The 18,543-nt window shown below is 48.0% G+C and overlaps 1 protein-coding gene across 3 annotated transcripts in view; it reads right to left on the bottom strand.

Moving 5' to 3' along the window:
• The window catches only part of ZNF423 (zinc finger protein 423), a 214,601-nt gene that overhangs the window by 166,484 nt on the left and 29,574 nt on the right, over nucleotides 1-18,543 (bottom strand). For 2 of the 3 annotated variants that reach the window (XM_040570935.1, XM_040570938.1), the window contains exon 2: nucleotides 14,661-14,720. The exons of the other annotated variant lie outside the window; for it this stretch is intronic. In XM_040570935.1, coding sequence (XP_040426869.1) covers nucleotides 14,661-14,720 — 60 coding nt within the window. The remainder of the gene's footprint in view (nucleotides 1-14,660; nucleotides 14,721-18,543) is intronic. 3 annotated transcript variants of the gene reach the window in all.

Here is an 18,543-nt window from a genome sequence, read left to right as displayed (position 1 = left end):
AAAATGTGCTTAACTCTTTGGCATGCAACCATTAGATAGTACCATCGTAATACAGCTAAACCCGAGCAAGTTTTCAGCACAAAAACAGCACTTATATTTTATTTACCTAAATGCATGTTTTAATAGTGAAATCAACTTTAATATTGTTCAAGTGTCTACTGAAAACAGGTGTCCTGTTTCCAGCAGCTCCGTGGCATCCTGCTCCCACTTAACACAGGACATCTCCATCACCTTGTAACTCACAGCCACGCAGCCATGACGAAGCCTTTTGTAACTTGAAGGTGAAGCCACGTATCTGTAAATCTTAAACGTACAGCTCCCTGAACAGACAGAAAATTTGGAAGGCTTAATAAAATTTACATGTGGCTTGTTATTGCAGATGCATATCATATCAAATGAAAAAAAAAAAAAAAGTATTGGCTGGTTCTGCTCAGAATGCCAGCTGCTGGAACTGCTGACCCAAACAAACCTGTTGATTTTTAAGGAGAGAAAAATTACAGAAGATGTAATTACTGTAAGTGACAAACGTGACTGTGTACATCAGCATCTGAATCCCCTAGCCTAATTCTAAACTTAGGTTCCTTTATTTTTCCCCAGGATGGACCAGACCCGTGAGCTGTCCCTCCTGCACACATGACCCAGCCACTGGGGACCCACTCCTCGGGGCATAGCACCCTTGGGGGTGCGGGCACCAGTGTTGGGTGGCAGCAGGGGAGCCCAGCCAGAGCCCCCACAAAGCTTTCCCAGTGCCAAAGCACACTTTTCCCTTTTCCCATGCTTAAGATACAGATTTGTGTAAAAAAAAAATCCTGAAGGGGAATGCCTTTCATAACCTATAGGAACCGACATAGACTCGCATAATCATTTAGGTTGGAAAAGATGTCTTCGATCATCTGGTCCAACCTTTAACCTAGCACTGCCAAGAGCATCTGTATTCACAGCTTCATTTTTTCATCTTTATTTCTATAAAAAACTAACAAGCAAACTAACATTGTGACAGAATGACAGAGTTGCAGCACTCGGCCTGCTGCCAACAACCCAGGGATGTAATCCATGCAAAGGGAAAAGAAAAGGTGGAGCTACAGAGAGAAAAACATATTGGTGCAAGAAGAAAAACACACTTTGGTGAGTTACCCTGCCTGGAAGTCCTCAAAAGTCCAGGAATAAAGACCTGACAGGTTTCTGTGGTCAGGAGTCAGCTTCCTCTGGAAGGCTCCTGCTTGCATGCGGGATACAGGGGCTGGGCCAGGGCCATCACCCAGCTGTGGTCTGATCAGATCCCAGACCACGTCGTGGAGAAAAGTGCTTGCTACCTTTCCACAAATCTGTTTTGCAGCCCGAGTCATTTAGGAGCCAAATACCCACTGACTGTCAATGGACTCCAGAAAAAAAAAAACATGAAATTGAAAATCAATGCGAGGTGGGCACCTACGTGCCTGAACAGCTCCAGGACAGTAGGACTGCAAGCTTCCGGAAACATTTTGGAAATGTTACCCAGAGCCTCGTTACACCTGTGCATCTGCACGGCCACGTCGGGCTGGGCACAGTGTCCTGATGCTGGCATTCAGACCGCAGCGAGGAACTCCGCTTCCCCATTTTCACATTCATTGACTTACTCAACAAGGTTTTGATGTCAGCCGGAAAAGACACCCCGTGCAGTCGCACTGTGTGGCACGGGGCCAGGCTGCCAACAGGCGGCTGAGCCAGTCGAGAAGCCTTGGAGCGGGCAAGAAGCACTGCGGGCCCCGCGGCCAGCCTCTGCTCCGCAACCACGCACCTCTGCCACCAGCGAGGAGGCCAGGGCAGGAGCAGGGCCCGGGAGGTTTCCTGTCCTTTGCTGCTCCTCCTCTCCTCCCGGTTTGGGAGCGGCGTGGGATGCCGGGAGGTGGGCTCAGCGACAGTCCAGTTTGTGCTTAACGCAAGTTCACATGCAAAAATTAAGTGTACCGCAAGTTTCCCTTCTAATTTCTTTCTTAATGCACAACTCCGAAGTCCTACATGTTTCACTTGACAAAGCCATTAATTCAGTAATTTCACGTAATTAAATAGAGCAAAGTAGAGTATTTAAATTTGAGCTAAGTGAAATATACTTCTGTGCGGCTCATGCTGTTAGAGTTGTGCTGCACGCTATTCTGCTGCTGCTCATTTATTAATTTGGGATCGGCTGAAACGTGACACTGCGTAATAAGGAACGCACCGGCTTTGATAAAATTATAAATAAAAGAAAATAAAGGGACCTCAGAGAGGCTAGTGAGCCTGGCGCCACATGAGGAACTAATCCCTGTGGACGAGCCCTCGGCTGAGCACCAGGATCCCACACATGGCTGCAACCTGCCCCATGCTTGTGCCCTCCCAGTGATGACTGATTTCTGACTTTTCTGATCTTTGTCCACTGGTGCTTTCTGCTTCTCAAGCTCCTTCCTAACAACCTGAACTCGGCTCCTCTGGAGGTGCCACAAGCTCCTTCGCCTCCTCTGGGCCTCGAGGGACACCTGGGACAGGTGACGCTCAGCAGCCAGAGCCAACCGTGACCCTCTGCCACTAAGAAGGAGGAGGGAGGGCAGGTTGCTGCGGTTGTAATTAAGGCTGTGAAGAGTTTAGTCGGAGAGAAATTAGATTTATTTACATGCTGCTCTGTTGCTGATGAAGCACCAGCTATTTGGGAGAACTTCTAATTAACCCTAATTTAGTTGATATGCTCTTTAGCAGCCCTGTTCCCTCTGTACTTTGCACTAGGTAAAAAGCGATAATAACAACAAATTAACCATTTTAAAGAGGGACATTTCTTCGCATGGGCCCAGCCCCAATTTTGCTCCTGAAGGTGTTGAATTTGCATTTTAGTTGCTGACAGCTAAGAAAAAAAAAAAAGATGTGAGAACTTCATCCTACAAAACTGCTTCTCCTACAGCGAAAGGCGACGCCCTTGGGTTCTGCCCCCCTCCCCTCCTCCCCGCACACCAAACACCCACGGGGCGCTCCTGCAGAGTCTGCCCCGAGGGGGCCTGTGCCCCACTCCCAAAGCCTCCCAGCTAAGGCACAGGGTTTCTATTTATTTTATTTTATTGATCCTCCCACCCAATTTACAGCCAACACAGCTAGGAGCCTGGTTTTAGTGCGCTTTGCTTCCTACGTTCTCGGCCAATTATGCAGTCTGGCCACAACCTTCATTAACCAGCTATGGTTTCGAAATATTTCATTACACTATCAAGCTAAAAATCTCTTAACTCCTATGATGTGTTTTCTCATTTAGTAGTTCACTGATGGCTCTGCAACACTTTGAGTACTTGTGGTCTATCTGTGGTTTTCTTTGCAAATCAAAAAGATATTTAAAATACAACAGGTTTACAACCTCGATATATAAAACAGTCTTAAGAATTCACCAATTTTTATAAACTATTTTGGAGGAACAGCAACACCAATTCTTATTTCAATTTCACACACAGAACACCATAAATGCCAAGCCCCACATATCATCTGCTTAGATGTCTTTTTGGAAGTAAGGGTGGAAAATGGAACGTAATTTAATTCTGCTATACAGAAGCATCTGTACTTGCTTGTCAAAACACAAACCCAGAGATGCAAAGAGCATTTTGCAGAGGTGATATTCCTCATGTCTCCAACACTGCAGCTGTCTGAACACACAATATATAAAGAAAAAAAATGAGGAAAAAATGTGGATATCTGCAACATCCTTCCAGAAAATGTTTTACCAACCCAGCTGTTAGCAAACTTGCGTAAGATATCAGCCTAAAATTCACCTTTTTCAGAAAAAAAAAAAAAGTACAACCCTTTTTTTCATGAGATTATAGACCAAATGCTGCTCTCGGTTTTACCTGCTTAACCCTGCTGATTCTGTATATGCTTTCTGGATGCTACTGTGGAAATTTAGCAATAAATGTATTTTGTTTAATGTGATAAAGGCAGAGGAGCCAAACGCTTTTTACACAGAACATTTCTCATTCATTTAACAGAATAAATGGTCATCTGGACTCGTGTACTAAACACAAACAACCCGGCATGAACCACTTACCAAAGTTTAAATCCGTTTTTCAGTTTCTATATGGCACGCATTCTGTACATATTAATGGCAGTACTGCAAACCGACCATATTTCTACAATATAACCCACTTGAGTAAACCAACAACGCAAAACCCAAGTCTTCCCCATTGCTGCTGAAAGAGCAATGACAGCCTACCAACAGTTTTTTTTTAACACTAATTTTCAAAATTACTCAGAGGAAAAGTTCAGAACAATGTCTTCAAAATTGCCCTACATGAGACGACTTCAGCACTTTTAAGGGAACTTCGTAACAGCGAAGAAGGAAATGATCTTTCTGCTGCTACACTCAATATCCCCTTGATGTGCCTGCAAAAAAGGCTTGTAGCCCTTCTTGGGGGAAGGCTAATTCAGGTCTGAGTAGCACATTTCTTTTAACAAAATCCATAAGTGAAATCAAGTAAAGATGGAACTCATCAGCCCATCAAAACGATACATTTATGAACTGCGAAAAGATCTGATTTAAGTCTTTGGATATGAAACTGGTCCCCGCTTTTCTTTCTGTGAATGGCAACACCCACTTGTATTCACCTTTCTGACAAAAGCAGGGCAGGGGAATTTGGTGTCGTTCGAACTGAGAACTGCCTTATAGGCGCGATCCGAGCTGAACACCACCACTAAGCGCTCGTCACACCGCCACCAGCCCCACGGCTCCCAGCCCCTTCTCAGTTAGACGAGGAGTGGGGAGAGCCACCGCTCGCCTCCCTCCGCTCCAAGCGCATGCTTCTGCTGGAGACGCACGCACCAGATGAAGATAAAACACACGCGGCCGCAGCAACAAATCTGAATTTCAGGCCATTGTCAGAGGGCTTTTTTCTGCCAAGCTGCTTCAGTCGAGTCCCAGCTCGTTGTGCACACGCACGCTGACAGATAGCGCCTGCCCATGGCATTTCTATCAAATGGAAAATTCGCTCTAGTTTGGCTCAAACAACAGCCAGAGCCCTCAAACATACACAGGCTGTGCAGAGAGCCTCGCTGTGCCGGTGGCTTTCTTTATCCGAATGAAAGCTCCCAGCTGAGAGGGAAGAAATTTGCCTACAGGGTCCCTCCATTTTGTGCTAGCAAATAACTGGCTGAAGAGCCGCTGCAGCTTTCAGCTCTGAGGTGTTTGGGGGGGAAGCACAGGGTGAAGCGGGAAACGAAATCCCATCACCCCACCACAAGGGTAAGTGCTATTAAATGTCTTTTGGTTTCCTTTTTGGAGCTTTGAAGAGTTTACTAGGAGAAATCTAACAGCAGAGTCACAACTTCACAACTAGGATGCTAAAGATTAAGAAAATAAATGTGCTTTCTTCAGTTATAATAGCACCTTAGCCTTCAAAAGCACCTTTCGTGTTTTAAACATAAAAGTAATGCTTGCACATCATTTATTTGTGAAATACAAACTTCTCCCCTCTGCAGGAACCTGGGACACAAGAGCTCCAAGCTGCACCTCTTCACTCATCTGCAGAGCAGTAAATGCTTCTCCCAAATACCGTGCCGAGGAGCTTGCTGCCAGCAGTGAAGGTCACACTTTCTGTATCTTGACAATTAAGTTAGGAAAGCACACGGCACGGATTCACTTCAAATGTACCAAAGTTTCCAACAAAAGCAGTTATTTTCAGCACAAGTTGCCCTACTGCAGCTTAAATACCAATAAGCTGGAGTTGCCCACCTTCATCCGCCACAACGTGCCAGTATATCCTCAAGACATCAAGCTGAACACACACATCTAATCCACGTGCTGCTGGTTAGCATTCGAGTAGTGCCGTTCTGCCCGTTATATTTACGATTTTATTGCTAATTGACTTTCTCCTTCTGAAGGAGAAGCCCTTAGCAGGAGGCCTGCGGTCCTTGCCCCCTTAACCTGCACCCCAGCCTCATTACAGCCCCAGCACTGTTGCCAAAATGAGATATTTCCTCATTTTTGGTGCCGTGCCCTTGAAGGCATCTTATTAGAAGAGACCAGTTCTTAATTAACATTTTTGATCTCTAATCTATTACACGTCCCTCTAATCCCACCCGGAGGAGCTTCTGGCCCACTTTGGCGGCACGGGGTGGAGGCGAGGGGCTGGCGGGCGGCACCGGGGCTCCCACCCAGCCCGGCGATGCCATCACAGGCTCACGGCCAGCATCCGAGGCCACCACTCGGTGCCTCGCCGCTCTCGTGGCTGCGGCTGGACATGGCCCCGTTCCGCGGCTGCGCAGAATGGCCACAGCTTGCCCATGGCAGCCAGTTGCCAGCGGCCGTCCCGCTCTGCAACCACCCATCCATGCTCCTAGTGCAGGACTTAGTGGGTCACCAATGCACGAAGCACTAAGAATGGTGCAGTGTTATGTTCCTGACATCATTTTACTCACAAATAATTACAGCAATTACAATGTGCTAACTGGCAATTAGCGGCACGGGCTTCACAACTCACCAGAATTTTTTAAAGCAGGCTGCGGCCTGATGCAAATCATCTCTTTGGTGCTCCTGATTCGGAGCCTGTACTAGCTAAGGGCTACGCATTAGCTCAGCAGATCTCGCAACAGAATTGTCCACGTGCCAGATAATTTAATTAGAGGCTTGATCTTGTCAGAGCTCTATGCAGCACAGACAGCGCTTCCAAGCAAAGCGTGCGGGTTTTCTCCTCTCTCTTTAGCATTTTCCAACTGTCTAATAATTTCTCCTAACGAATGCCAAAACCATCCAACAGAGCGAGGAGGCCCGGCTGGTGACACAAGCAGGCACGCAGGGGCCCGGTCGCAGCCAGGATGAATTCAGGGGTCGGCAGAGCGCGGCGGGCCCTGCACCTCTGCCACGTGCACAGCGCTCTGCATGCATCCGGGCGTCTTCACTGCGCCATGCAAAGGTCGCTTGTGTCCAAGTGAGAGCCATTGGGCATCTCAAATCTCATTACGAGCACTCCCATTTAGCAGGTTTCTCAGCTGACTTTATAGAAAACAAATAGCAGCTTATGAGATGAACTCACTTTGTTTTGACAGTGACATCGTAATTCCTCGTAGCTGGTCCTGAAAAGGCACTAAATGACAGAAATGCAAACGTATCTTCCAATATGGGAAATTTCAGACTATATTAGCTTTAAAAATTCTTCTTTCCCCATGAGTCTTTGACCTTATTTTCCCATTTTCTGCACACCCTTACACTACAGTAACCGTACTTATACCCTTGCTTTATAATAAGCTTAACAGCTAAAGACAATTTAACCCAAAAGACAGAGGTAGCGGTTGCTGAAACATTTCCAAGCAGGTCAATGTTGAACAAGACCCACTAGAGGTCCCTTCCAACCCAAACGATTCTAGTCTCCTGTACTGAATAAGCGAGGATTATTTGGGCACAGCACCACGAATTTCACACAGTCCTTCACTGCAGAGTTCTGTACCAACGTCCTTACTCAGAAAACAGCAGCGGAGTTTGTTTATTCCCTGTGTTTTCCTTCTTTCACAGCCTTGTTTATAAGATCCCATTCTGATGACTGGCACAATTTGCTTTATTCTCAAGAAGAATGTTTAGTGGGGATCCACCACTGCGGCATTATTTTCGTATTGATTTTTTCCCCTTTAAGCACAGGCCAATGTAATATACTCTGTCGTTCCTGTTTTACATTTATTCAGGCTGGGAGCTTTGAGCTACCAGTTACAACTGCAACATGTGAATTAGTCGAAGGAGTGCAGGAGCTGCGGTAAAAACCAAAGAGATCGTTCACCAGGAGACTTTCCTTCAACCCTTCTGCTGCCTTCCTCCACAAAGGTAAAGCCCATTGCAGCCTCTTCTGCAGCTTCCCTTGCCTCTACTGAACCAGGATGGGATCTGTGGTGCCTTGGTCCAGCAGAAGCAGCTCTGAGCAAGTCCCAGAGCCGCAGCCCAGGCAGGATGACCTGTGGCACGGTGCATGACACAGACGCAAGGCTGCATGGGCTTGGGGCACTAGGAACGCTTTCTGCTCGGCTGGGAGGCTTAATTAGCATTTGTAAAGTGCATCGAGATCCTACATCGAAGTGATTTACTGAAATAAGCTCTAGAAAGCATGATATGCCAGAGCATTCAGTCTGCATCTGTTGCCAAATCTGCAGGATATTAGTAAATCCAGAGTGTGGCAGAGCTGGATAAATTAGAAATGAGAAGGACTTATCAGGTGATCTTATCCATCCCTCTGCAACATCAGGCTGTTCCTCCAGTATATTTTCAAGCGCTTTGTCCAGTCCGGCTTGAAAATGACTGAAGTGATGGGAGATAATACCAAAGCCTATTAGATCTCACTACTGGGAAATGTTTCTTGATATTCAGCCCAGGATCTCCTTTGCTCTACTTTAGCCCATTACTGCTAGTTATGCCCCTGAGGGCTTTTGTAAACAACAGATATAATTTTCATCTAAAAACACAGAAAATGTTCATCTGAGCACATCCCTTTGCTTGTGCAGCAAGAGGCGACAAGGTAGCGTCAGCGGAGGAGAGCCCAGGAAGGAAGAGGAGGAGCGGACAAGAAGGTGCCAGGCTGCACCCTGCAGCCAGTCAGCCTCCCCCTGGGACGGTCACTCCTGCGGGGACCCGAAAGTGAGCCCAGGAGGGCCTTGGTCCCAAGCAGGACACCCCATCCAGGGTGCCCACGGGAATGTCACCCAGCCCCTGGGGGCCCCACTCAGCTCACAAACCTCAGAGGTGAGCCCACGGACCCCGCTATCCGTAAGCGGCCCCAACCATGGGCTCCTGCGGAGCACGGCGGTGCCGAGGACAGCTCTGCTGGCATCGCGTGGCTCAGCAGGGCTGAGGAAATCCAGCACTCTGCAGATGTTACCTGCAGTGCTTCAGGGGTCCAGCTTTCAGTACTGAGAAGTCCAGCAACACTAGCGACACACTAAGGTACACTACACTTGCTCGGCTTTTCTTAGGCAGATTTGTTTTCAAAGTGAAAGGGTGGGTGAGGGGCAGGGGGAGCACTCCGTAGCTCCCTTCCAGATAAGCTTTTCCTTCCTCCCCTCTTTTACCATGGAAATTAATTCTCCTCCTCTGTGCTATCGCTATAATTTTCCCAATTAACATTTTTAATAGGAAGTATTTTCTAGGAAATGCCGTAATACACAGGTGTGTGCTTCTAATTTAAATACCGCCACCCGTGCTGTGTTCACATCTGAGGACCGCTCCTCCTTGCAGGAGGCTCCCTCCCAGCCAGGCCACCAACACCTACAGCCCCACGCCATTAGAGATGCCCCAGCAGGTTCCTGGGGTGGCAATTCCCACACCAGCCAGGGGCTCTGCTGGTGGAGCTTTCGGTCCTGTCTCCTGCCCCTGATGCAGATGGGGCAGTGGGGACCCCATTGCTCCAGACACCGCAGCACTCCTGCCACCAACTGTCCCTGTTCCCACCACCTGCTCCCAGGCAGCTCCCACCTGTGGGCGCAGGGCTGTGCCCTGAGCTGCAGTCGACAGAGGGATCTGGCGGGGTTTATAATATAAAAAGAAATAACGCGAGTAATTATGTTGGCTCCAACAATCTTACGTCTGTCCTAGATGCTGACCAAGCTCCCGTGACCACACAAGCTGAGCATCACGTACTTTCCATCACTTCACCTTCTGTTTGAGGAAATACTACAAAAACTATGTAATAAATATGTATCATAAGTAAGAGACTGAAGTTAAAAAAATAATTCTATTTAAAAGAGAATTTAAAACTTTTCCTGTTCTGAAAGGACATACAATGTCACATCCTAAAAACGAATGTTACCAAGGAAAATAAAAGCTCTACTTGGCATAAACATGCTTAAACCTTAGAGCTATTTGCCAGGGGGTTAAGGCAACATCTTCTAGGGAAAGAGCATGGAAAAGCAGTGAGATTTAGGAACCAATGCATGTAAGCAGGTAAGTGTAGGCTTGAAAGCCTGAACTGAGAGGCCTCTCTTGGCTCTAGGGAGGCAGAGCAAAGCTGGGTGGGATGTCAGACATCCTGGTGTCTCCGTGTGACAGGAGGGCTTGGCGCTGCCTCCCTAGCACAGCTCCAGAGGAGCTGGGTGCTTGTAGGGTAATGGATGCGGCCCCTCCACCAGGTCGCTGCATGCGCCCTTCCCACTAGGACAAAGGGGAAGGAACTAATGTCACCATGTCCCCCAGGCAGGCCACAAGACAGCCACCACCTCAAACTTCCCCAGGGAGGGAGGGGGCTGCCAGCTTCTGCAGCTTCGTCTCTACTTTGCATCTACTTGGGTTTTGGCTGATTGCACAGCAGATACTTAAAATTTTGAGAACCTCAGCCTACACTAGCCGGGATACATGCTGCAGGTCCACGTGGAGGCAGGGATGTTGTTTTTAGAACCAACATAAGAAAATCCATCAGTCAAGATCAAACATTTCATAGTAGATTGAAAAAAATACCAGTTACCAAAGTCTGTTATGTTCTTTGCTAATACAGTTCAAGGGTTTATTTCTTTGGAAACCCTTACATGCTGCAGTCAGAATGCTGTAGTATTGATTTACCGATGAGATCAGCTTTTAGAAGATGTCTGAGCTTGTAAAGGTGCTCAGGACAGGCGATTCCAGAGTACCTACAAGCTAATAGGTTTCTAATGCTCGCCAAGTTGTTACTGACCTTCTCGATGTTTTGCAGAATTCCGGAATTTCATACTGAGGGTGTCTGCCCGGCCTAGACACCCCTGCCAGCCCACACCAGGGGGTTTGGCAGGAGCAGAGAGCAGGGACAGCCCTGGGCACAGCACGGACCAGGACCCACCGGGACGGTGGCCCCGGTGAGCACCAGGCCAGTGACCCCAGTGGGCACCAGGCCGTGCCCGGGGCAGTGGGAGAACGTCTGAGGGACACCGGCGGCTGCCTCACCCCCACGTGGGCTCCGATGGCCCCCAGGCAGCATAAAGGTGTTCCTCCACTGGGGCACCAGGCGAAAGTCGAGATTTACATAGCTGGGAGACATCATGCAAAGCGGAAGAGAGGGGAGAGGAGTGACCGCAGCTTGGGGTTTTGTTCTGTTGTTTTTTTTTTCAATTATTGTTTTTGTGGTTCATTTCTCAAAAGCTGCTACTTCCCCTTTTTTCTTTAACTCCCCTCCCTTAAAAGAAAAAAAAAAAACTTTAAAAGAAATTGAAGAAAGCAACTAGAACTCTGAAGTAGCACCCTGGACAAAACAAGTACGTACGGGAACTCCTGCTGACAAAACATCAAATGCCTGCGTCCTAAAACGTTTCTCCCTGTGCTGCGCTTTACTAACACGTCCCCCGCATGTGGGGACTGCAGCAAGTAGTGAGATGGGAACAGGGGGCCTGGAGCTGACTGAGGTAACAGCCCGTCCTTGCATTTTGTGATGTCAGGAATATTATGACAGCACAACACTCGTGTCGCGTGCTCGCTCACCACCTCCCGGCGCTTGTGCTGCGAGGTGCCCTCGCGCACCCAGGAGCAGCAGTGCCACTTGCCCCCAGCGCCTGCTGCAGGTCACCGTCCCTGCTCCCCAGCCCCTTTCTCGACTGGTATCGCAGTCTGTAGCTGCGTACAGAGATACATCCAGTTACCTCAAGAATAGGAAAAAATAAAATTCAGGCTTTTAGGTCTGCGGGATCCCAAAGAGAATGCAGAATCTGCTCTGCGTGCCCCAGACAATTTGGCTGAGCTTCCCCAGGGCCCCACAGCCAGGCTAATGAGAAACTCCCCAGCAACCCCCATGTAAAATGCTTCCATAGGTCTTTAAAATGCCTTAAATTCTCTATATATTTAGTAAGACTTTTTACTTCTTTAAAACGTCCCTTGCTGCTCCTCAAGATAATGCTCTCGTGATGTATTGCAACAGCAACGCAGCACTGCAAACAAGGGCCCAGCCAGGCAGATGCTGAGCTTTGTTTTCCTGGCTCTGGGGCAGCAGCGAGCCCCCGAGCAGGGCAGGGCTAAGCCGGGGGGCTGCTGCGGACAGCGGGGACCCCGCCGCGCTCATCGGCCAGGACGGGAGCCGGACCTGTCGCAGGCAGCGAGTGCTACTGGTAGGCTCTGCACCAGCAAGCTCGGTCCTCGGGGAAGGAAAGGAAAGGAAAGGAAAGGAAGAGCTTTTCTTCCCGCTGCATGAAGGAAAAATGGTGACGAGAACGGAAGAGGAAGGGCGCTCGCAGGATGCCCCTTGTAAATAGGGCTGGTGGGCACCGCAGGTGTTTTCCAGGGCAAGGGGCAATCTGCGCCTCCTTGCGCACTCTGCCAACCCTTTGGGTCAGTGCATACAGCCCTTATGATGCCAACCCAAAAAGGAAAGAATCCTAAAACTATTCCTAGTTGCATTTGAAGTATTTAAATCCCACCATGGCAGGTTCTCCCAGCACAAGGCTGATGTGCCCTGCCATGGCAAACAGCACCTGATCCCTGGCATAACGCGCCCGAGGAGCATCTCCGCAAGCAGCTCCTTTGCCCCACAAATTCAGCCTTGCCTTACCAAGAAGGCTTCCAGCATAGCTTATACTGATCTGGTGAACAGAGCAAGCTAGAGCAGCAAAAGCATCTCCCCAGGGCTGCTCCTAAATGACATGCGGGCCTTAAAAGCGAAGCTACCAAGGGCACTACCTGGCCGCGGCTCCCTCACGCTGCCCCGTGCTCGTCCCCGCGGCTCACCCAGCGCCGGCAGCAGCTGAGCAGAGCAGCAGTACGGCTATTCAGAAGTCACTTTGTGTGCGTTTGCACACACACAGAGATGTACAAACACGCGCAGGAGAAGGCGGCAGAGAAGTATGTTAATTTGAAACATCTGGCAACTGTTTTGGAGTTAACAAGTCTGTTTTTTGGCCTTTTGTTTATTTTTTTTTTTTCTGCTGGGGGGTTAAGCAGGGGAGGCAAGATTGTCATTTGGGGCTGGGGAAGGAAGGGGCATGAAAGGAGAAGTAGAAGCGTGTTTTTTCACCCGTTATTGAAGTTCAACATCACCCTACTGGAGCTAATGCAAACAGGAAGATCATAAAAGAGCATAATGAAAGTCTCGCAGGCTGGGGCCGGGGGCTGGTTTCAGTTACGGGCTGTAGCCGGGGAGGCACACCACACAAGAGCGAGGCTCCACCGCACACCGCTACACACCGTGGCTTGCGATGCTTTTTCTAGGTTGCTCCTCAGTCCTATTCCAGTCTGCAGCCTCTGCCCCGTGCCCTGTACTTACAGGATAGCACACCGTGCCTTTATACGCATGTAAGGCCGAAGCCTGTACCTACTGAACGCATTGAAAGGAAAACCCACCAGTTAGAACACATTTTCTTTACGCCACCATAAATCACACTTCCAAAACATTCAAGGTGTCAGATGTACGGTAAAATGAGAGCTATAATTATGGCAGTAAATGTGAAGAACAATGTAGGAGACCCAACTAATTCGGGAAAAGCCTCTTACAGGCTTTGTCACCTACAGCACAGTCACCGCTACCATCCACAAATCCCAAATTAACTCCCACTCTGCACAGAAGTGACTGATGCTACTGCTTTGAACCTCAGCCTGTGTTGAGCCAAACACACCATGAGGCCAGCAACAGCACCATCCACCGCGGGCACGAAGGGGCCCCAAGGGCACCGCCAGGGCTTGTGGCAGGGTCGGCCACCAAAGAACAGAGAGAACAAGAATCCCTCAAAGCAGCCCTGGCATGGGGAAGGATGTGCCCACGCCATGAGGCACCACGCTGAGACAGCCCATGCTGTGCCGAGCAGCCAGATGCTGCCTCCAGTAGAAGAAGCCTCCTGCAAGCCCGTCTCCTGGTGACTCCCAGCTGGCCCGTGCGGAACAGGAAGGCAACACCAACGTTGATGCTCGCGTTACTGCTTGGTTTCTGAGCGGCTTTTGCGCCACTGCCGAGTCTCTCCGAGAAAACCCTTGCCTGTCCCAAGAGGAGGGCACAGCGGTGGCATTATTGTCTTGAGAATCAAGAGCATCCTGAGAATCTCATAACTATTAAAGACATAACAGACAGTAAAACATCAGCACACATGGCACACAGGGACTGGGAGGTGGCTAGTGACTTACCCCTAACTTTAAGTACAAATGGATCTGCCACATACATTTGCGTTATCAATACACATTACACAGCTACATAAAAGCTTGTTTTATCCTGCTCCGTTCCCCAAGCCTCTCTTTATTCACGTTTTCAGTGCAATACAGATGAGCACGTCCCAGACACATGTTTAAGTTCTCTTACTATCAAAGAGACCAAAAGCTGGTTCAAATGTTAAATCTTTCTGCCATAGCAGTGTACCACTTTCATCCTCCAGCTCCGACAGTACTTTCCAATTTCCTCCGAGAGGAGAAACACACACATTCCAGTTGAGACTGAAGTTTAAAATTCCTATTAAAGCCGCTTTTATGTAATTAGATTGGAATGAATGTGCAACAGTGCCCATTGCAGAAAACTTCAAAGCGGTTATACTGGAGAAATCGCAACCCGCTTCAGTGTGCCCACAAGAAGGAGGAATGGCTCTCCAGAGGATAAGAGTATATTAGTCTCTGTATGTAATAGATTTTGTTGACCATATGGAACTGATATAAAAATTGTGTTGCAGTGGGTAGTCTTGGATTTGAGACAGGAATGTGACATACAAAATACAGTTTCTGTAAAAAGCCTGGCAGCTTTCTGGCAGTTTTTGCAATCAGAAGAACCTAAAATATTTACCTGATTGAGTCACTGATGAGTCCCAGTTCAAAGCAAAATCTGAAGATTCGCCCTCTTCAACTGAAAAAGAACAAAAATATGTTGTGATTGCTAAAACAAACCAACTGGAAAGCAAAACCATCAGAAAACTAGGTCCACTATGACATTAAGCGTTCTACCAGACTTCTGCACCAGTGAAAGAGAACTTACTGCTTTCCATAAAATAATTCATACGGCAGAAATTTAGCAGAATTTTTCCCTACATTTTAACCTAACTATGGGATTTCTGCCTGCAGCTTCTTCCTGGATAGCTAACTGTAAGTTTATGTGAAATTTTAATAGAGGTTTAAGTACCCCTAGCTGCTAAAGGTGCATATTTGAAAGTTTGTACATTCACAACAACTTACATGCATAAAATTACCATTGCGAACTTAGAGGTCATTTTTGAGATTCATGTAACACATCATAGTAAAGAACTGTCCTATGAAGGGAAAATTGCCCAACTTATATAATTAACACATTAACAATAGTTCTTCCGTGTTCAGAATTGAAAGAAAAAATACTCTTATAATGTGCAAGCGATTTCTGTAATATGGCAGTCATAAATAAGTGCATTTAAGGCTTGATGATGTGAAAGCTGTCAGAGCCAGGTGCTCAGCACTCATGAGCGACGTGTATATAGCCTGCCTGTTAGGAGTTATAAAATTTCGTTTCATTCTTACAAATAACGAAGAGACCAGCTGACAACAGGCAGGCTAGCTGAGAGCTCAATCCTGCTGTTCCTGAAGTCAGTGGCAGCCTCACTGCTGCCAGACTGTGTGTTTGAAAGCGGTAACTGCAGAAATTCTTCTGTTTAATCATGAAAGTTGATCACCTTCATCTGCCTGCTCTGTCACCACGGCACCAAAAGAATTTAAATCACTGGTCTTTATTTCCTGATGAAAAGTATTTATTCCTTGCACTGAACAACCTCTCACCTTTTATCTAAATACTGCTGGATATGAGTACAAGTCCTACATAATTCTGCAACTGAAATCAAAGCAATATTGCAAAGCCCGAAGCACAAGTGCTATTGAACAGGTGGGATGTGTGTGCCCAGCCCTGGAACCTGCTGCAATGATTATTTACATTGATTATTCACATTTGCATCACAACATTCTTGATTTTATGCTTTTTCTCCATCTTTTCTCTTCCTTTGAGGAATTCCAGCATCCTTTAAACTTGTCTATGGAGGCTGGTGTCACCGATGACATCAATGAGCCATTAGGAACAGAGGAGATAGCTTACACAGGCAGTGCTTTGACAAATTTCGATTTTCTGTTCAGCCCACACAAGCAGCACGCATTGCACAGAAGGGCACAGTGCTGGCCATGGTGGGCTGCAGGTTTATTAACTAGGGGAGAACTCACCACTTCTGCTCAAAGTCCTACTTCAGACAGCTATGCTTTTTCCAAAAAGAAATAAATCCATGCTAGCACAAAGGCCATGTCAGATAAATTCCAGAAGGACAGAAGCCCAAAAGCTGTGAACGTCCTGCAGCCATTGGCAGGGACGGAGCAGGTTGGATCACACCTGCTCTCTCCTAGAGGCTCGCCTGCCATTTTGTGCTCTGTAAGCCACCATCTTGTTTCCATTTTGACCCATCTCTTAACAGAAAAACTCTGGATATAAGTACTTACGAAGTTGTACTTAGGATATTATGTATCCTAAGTACAATTTCACTCTCATACAAATATCTCACTTTAACATTAAAATCCACATAAAGTTGGGAGGATTTTGCCCCAACCTAAATAATACTTCAGATACTTTACTCAGACAAGTGGAAGGTTTAAATTTTATTTTTTCCATGACTGCTTTTTGGCTAGTTTGTTTGGACAGGTTTCTTTATTAGTAATTTTATGCTGGGTTTTTGTATTTCTTGATATTTTCTCTTAGAAGGAAGGGTGGGGAAAAAAAAGTCTACTGAAAAGACATGAAGGCAATAAATTCAGTCACAGTCAAGTCACAGCACACAAGATCAGCGCTGGCCATCAGCAGTTGCAGCCACACGCTGCCTTTCACTTTGGCTGGGCCCTGCAGACTGCCCCAGTCCTGGAGTTCCCTTGGGGCAGCTGGCTCCAGCACGCGACAAAATGGCAATTTTAGGGATCCCTTACATGAGTGCAAAGGTTTGAGCCTGCCTCTGCTGGCATTAACTTGCTCTGCTCCCTAATGACTGAAAAGGGGACAGAGAACACACACGTGAAGGAGGCGGCACTTAAACCCACTCTGTGGTGCTGCAGCCCTGGTTTGGGGTGCGGGTTCCTCCCTGCTCTACGTGGAGCCACCACGCAGCCGACCGTGCCGCACCTCCCGGCAAGGAGCCGGCAAGTTTTCCTGTGGCCGCTGCTTGCATCACTGTTCCCTTCTTTTATTTTCATTGAAATTTGTTTTTAACAAAGGAGAAGGGGTGAAAAGGTGGCTGAGGCTGGGGCTAAGCTCTGGGAGGTCAGGCCTTGTCACAGGCACGAGGTGTGACCATAGGGAGGGTGCTCAGCCCCACTGGGCCTCCACTCCCCTTTCCTCCACGAACACAACTTAAAGCTGAGAGTTTTGTCTGTGGCCACCTTAATCTGGATGTCAACCTTTATTTGTGAGTCACCGCTTGAAACGGTGTCACTGTGGTTTTACCTCGGCCATGGCAGCAAGCAGAAGCCACAGAAATCAGAGGAACAGAACAGGTTTCTTCCTCCCCAAAATCAGTCTGCACAGCCAAACAGCAGCAGCTACGGCCTGCCCTTTGTTGTGCCCAGCCATTACAGGCCTCATGGGGAAGCCAGAGCTTTCCTGGGACAGTCGGAGGCTCAACTATGTTATGCTCATGTCAGGGACAGGGAGTCCCACAGCCACACCTGTGGGGACAGGCACCTGGGGGCTTCCCTGGGGCCTGGGGACCCCCGGGAGGGCAGAGTGGGTCAGCAGCAGGTCCTGTGGCTGTGGCTGGGAAGGGTTCCCAGCTCTCGCTGTGGAGAACTGAGGCAGAACCACCCTTGGCCCATAATATCAGCCAGAATAATTCACTTCAGTTGATTTTTCAGTTAAAGCTTCAGTTTCTTAATATTTTGGCTGTCACTCCTTGAAACCTAGTTTGACTCAGGTGGCCAGTTTGCATTAACACTCACTTTGTGGATGCTATTATTTAAGCAACCGTAACAGGGGAAAAAAGCCCACAAAGAGGTACAAAGTGTTCAACGTGATTACTTTCACAATACATAGCACAGCAGAATAACTCCCATTTCATTAGCAAGAAAATAGGCTTTCTGAGACACACCAGACGATCACAGTTGCTGAAGCCAGGGACCAGACCCCAGCGCTGTGTGGGCTCACCTGGGGGCACACAGGCGCACACCCCACACCCTGATGCTCGGCCCCAGCAGGACATGGGCACAGTGGAGCACCGCTGCCATCCGGCACATCCTGCAGCCTGGAAACATGGCAGGGAACCAGCATGGTTTCGTAGGGAAAGCTGAGATTTCACAGAGCAACCAGAGATATTTTATCAGCTTCACTGCTCTAAAGTACTAAACCTTCATATCAATGTCCACAGCACAGGATTTCTATATCTAAACCATCAACTTTTGTGGTTTTTTTTTCCCATTCTGCCCCCATTATTCCCCAGCACTGGGGGCCCCACTGTGTGCCCCCAGAGCAGAGCAGATGAGGGACCTGGGCACAAGAGCCAGGGCAAGGGCAGCACAGCCATGGCTGAGGGGTGACATCACAGCATGGCACTTCTGTGCACCCCAAATATTTGCCTTTTGCCCGCTTGTCTCAGATGCTCTCCAAGGATACTGATTTAATTGCTAGGTCACGAGTGCTGCAGGCACAGAGATTTTGGTTCTTTGTGCTCAGAGAAACTTCTGAC

Source organism: Cygnus olor, chromosome 12 (genome assembly GCF_009769625.2).
Source record: "Cygnus olor isolate bCygOlo1 chromosome 12, bCygOlo1.pri.v2, whole genome shotgun sequence".
Classification (NCBI taxonomy): Eukaryota; Metazoa; Chordata; class Aves; order Anseriformes; family Anatidae; genus Cygnus; species Cygnus olor.
This window is presented reverse-complemented; position numbering and strand designations above follow the sequence as displayed.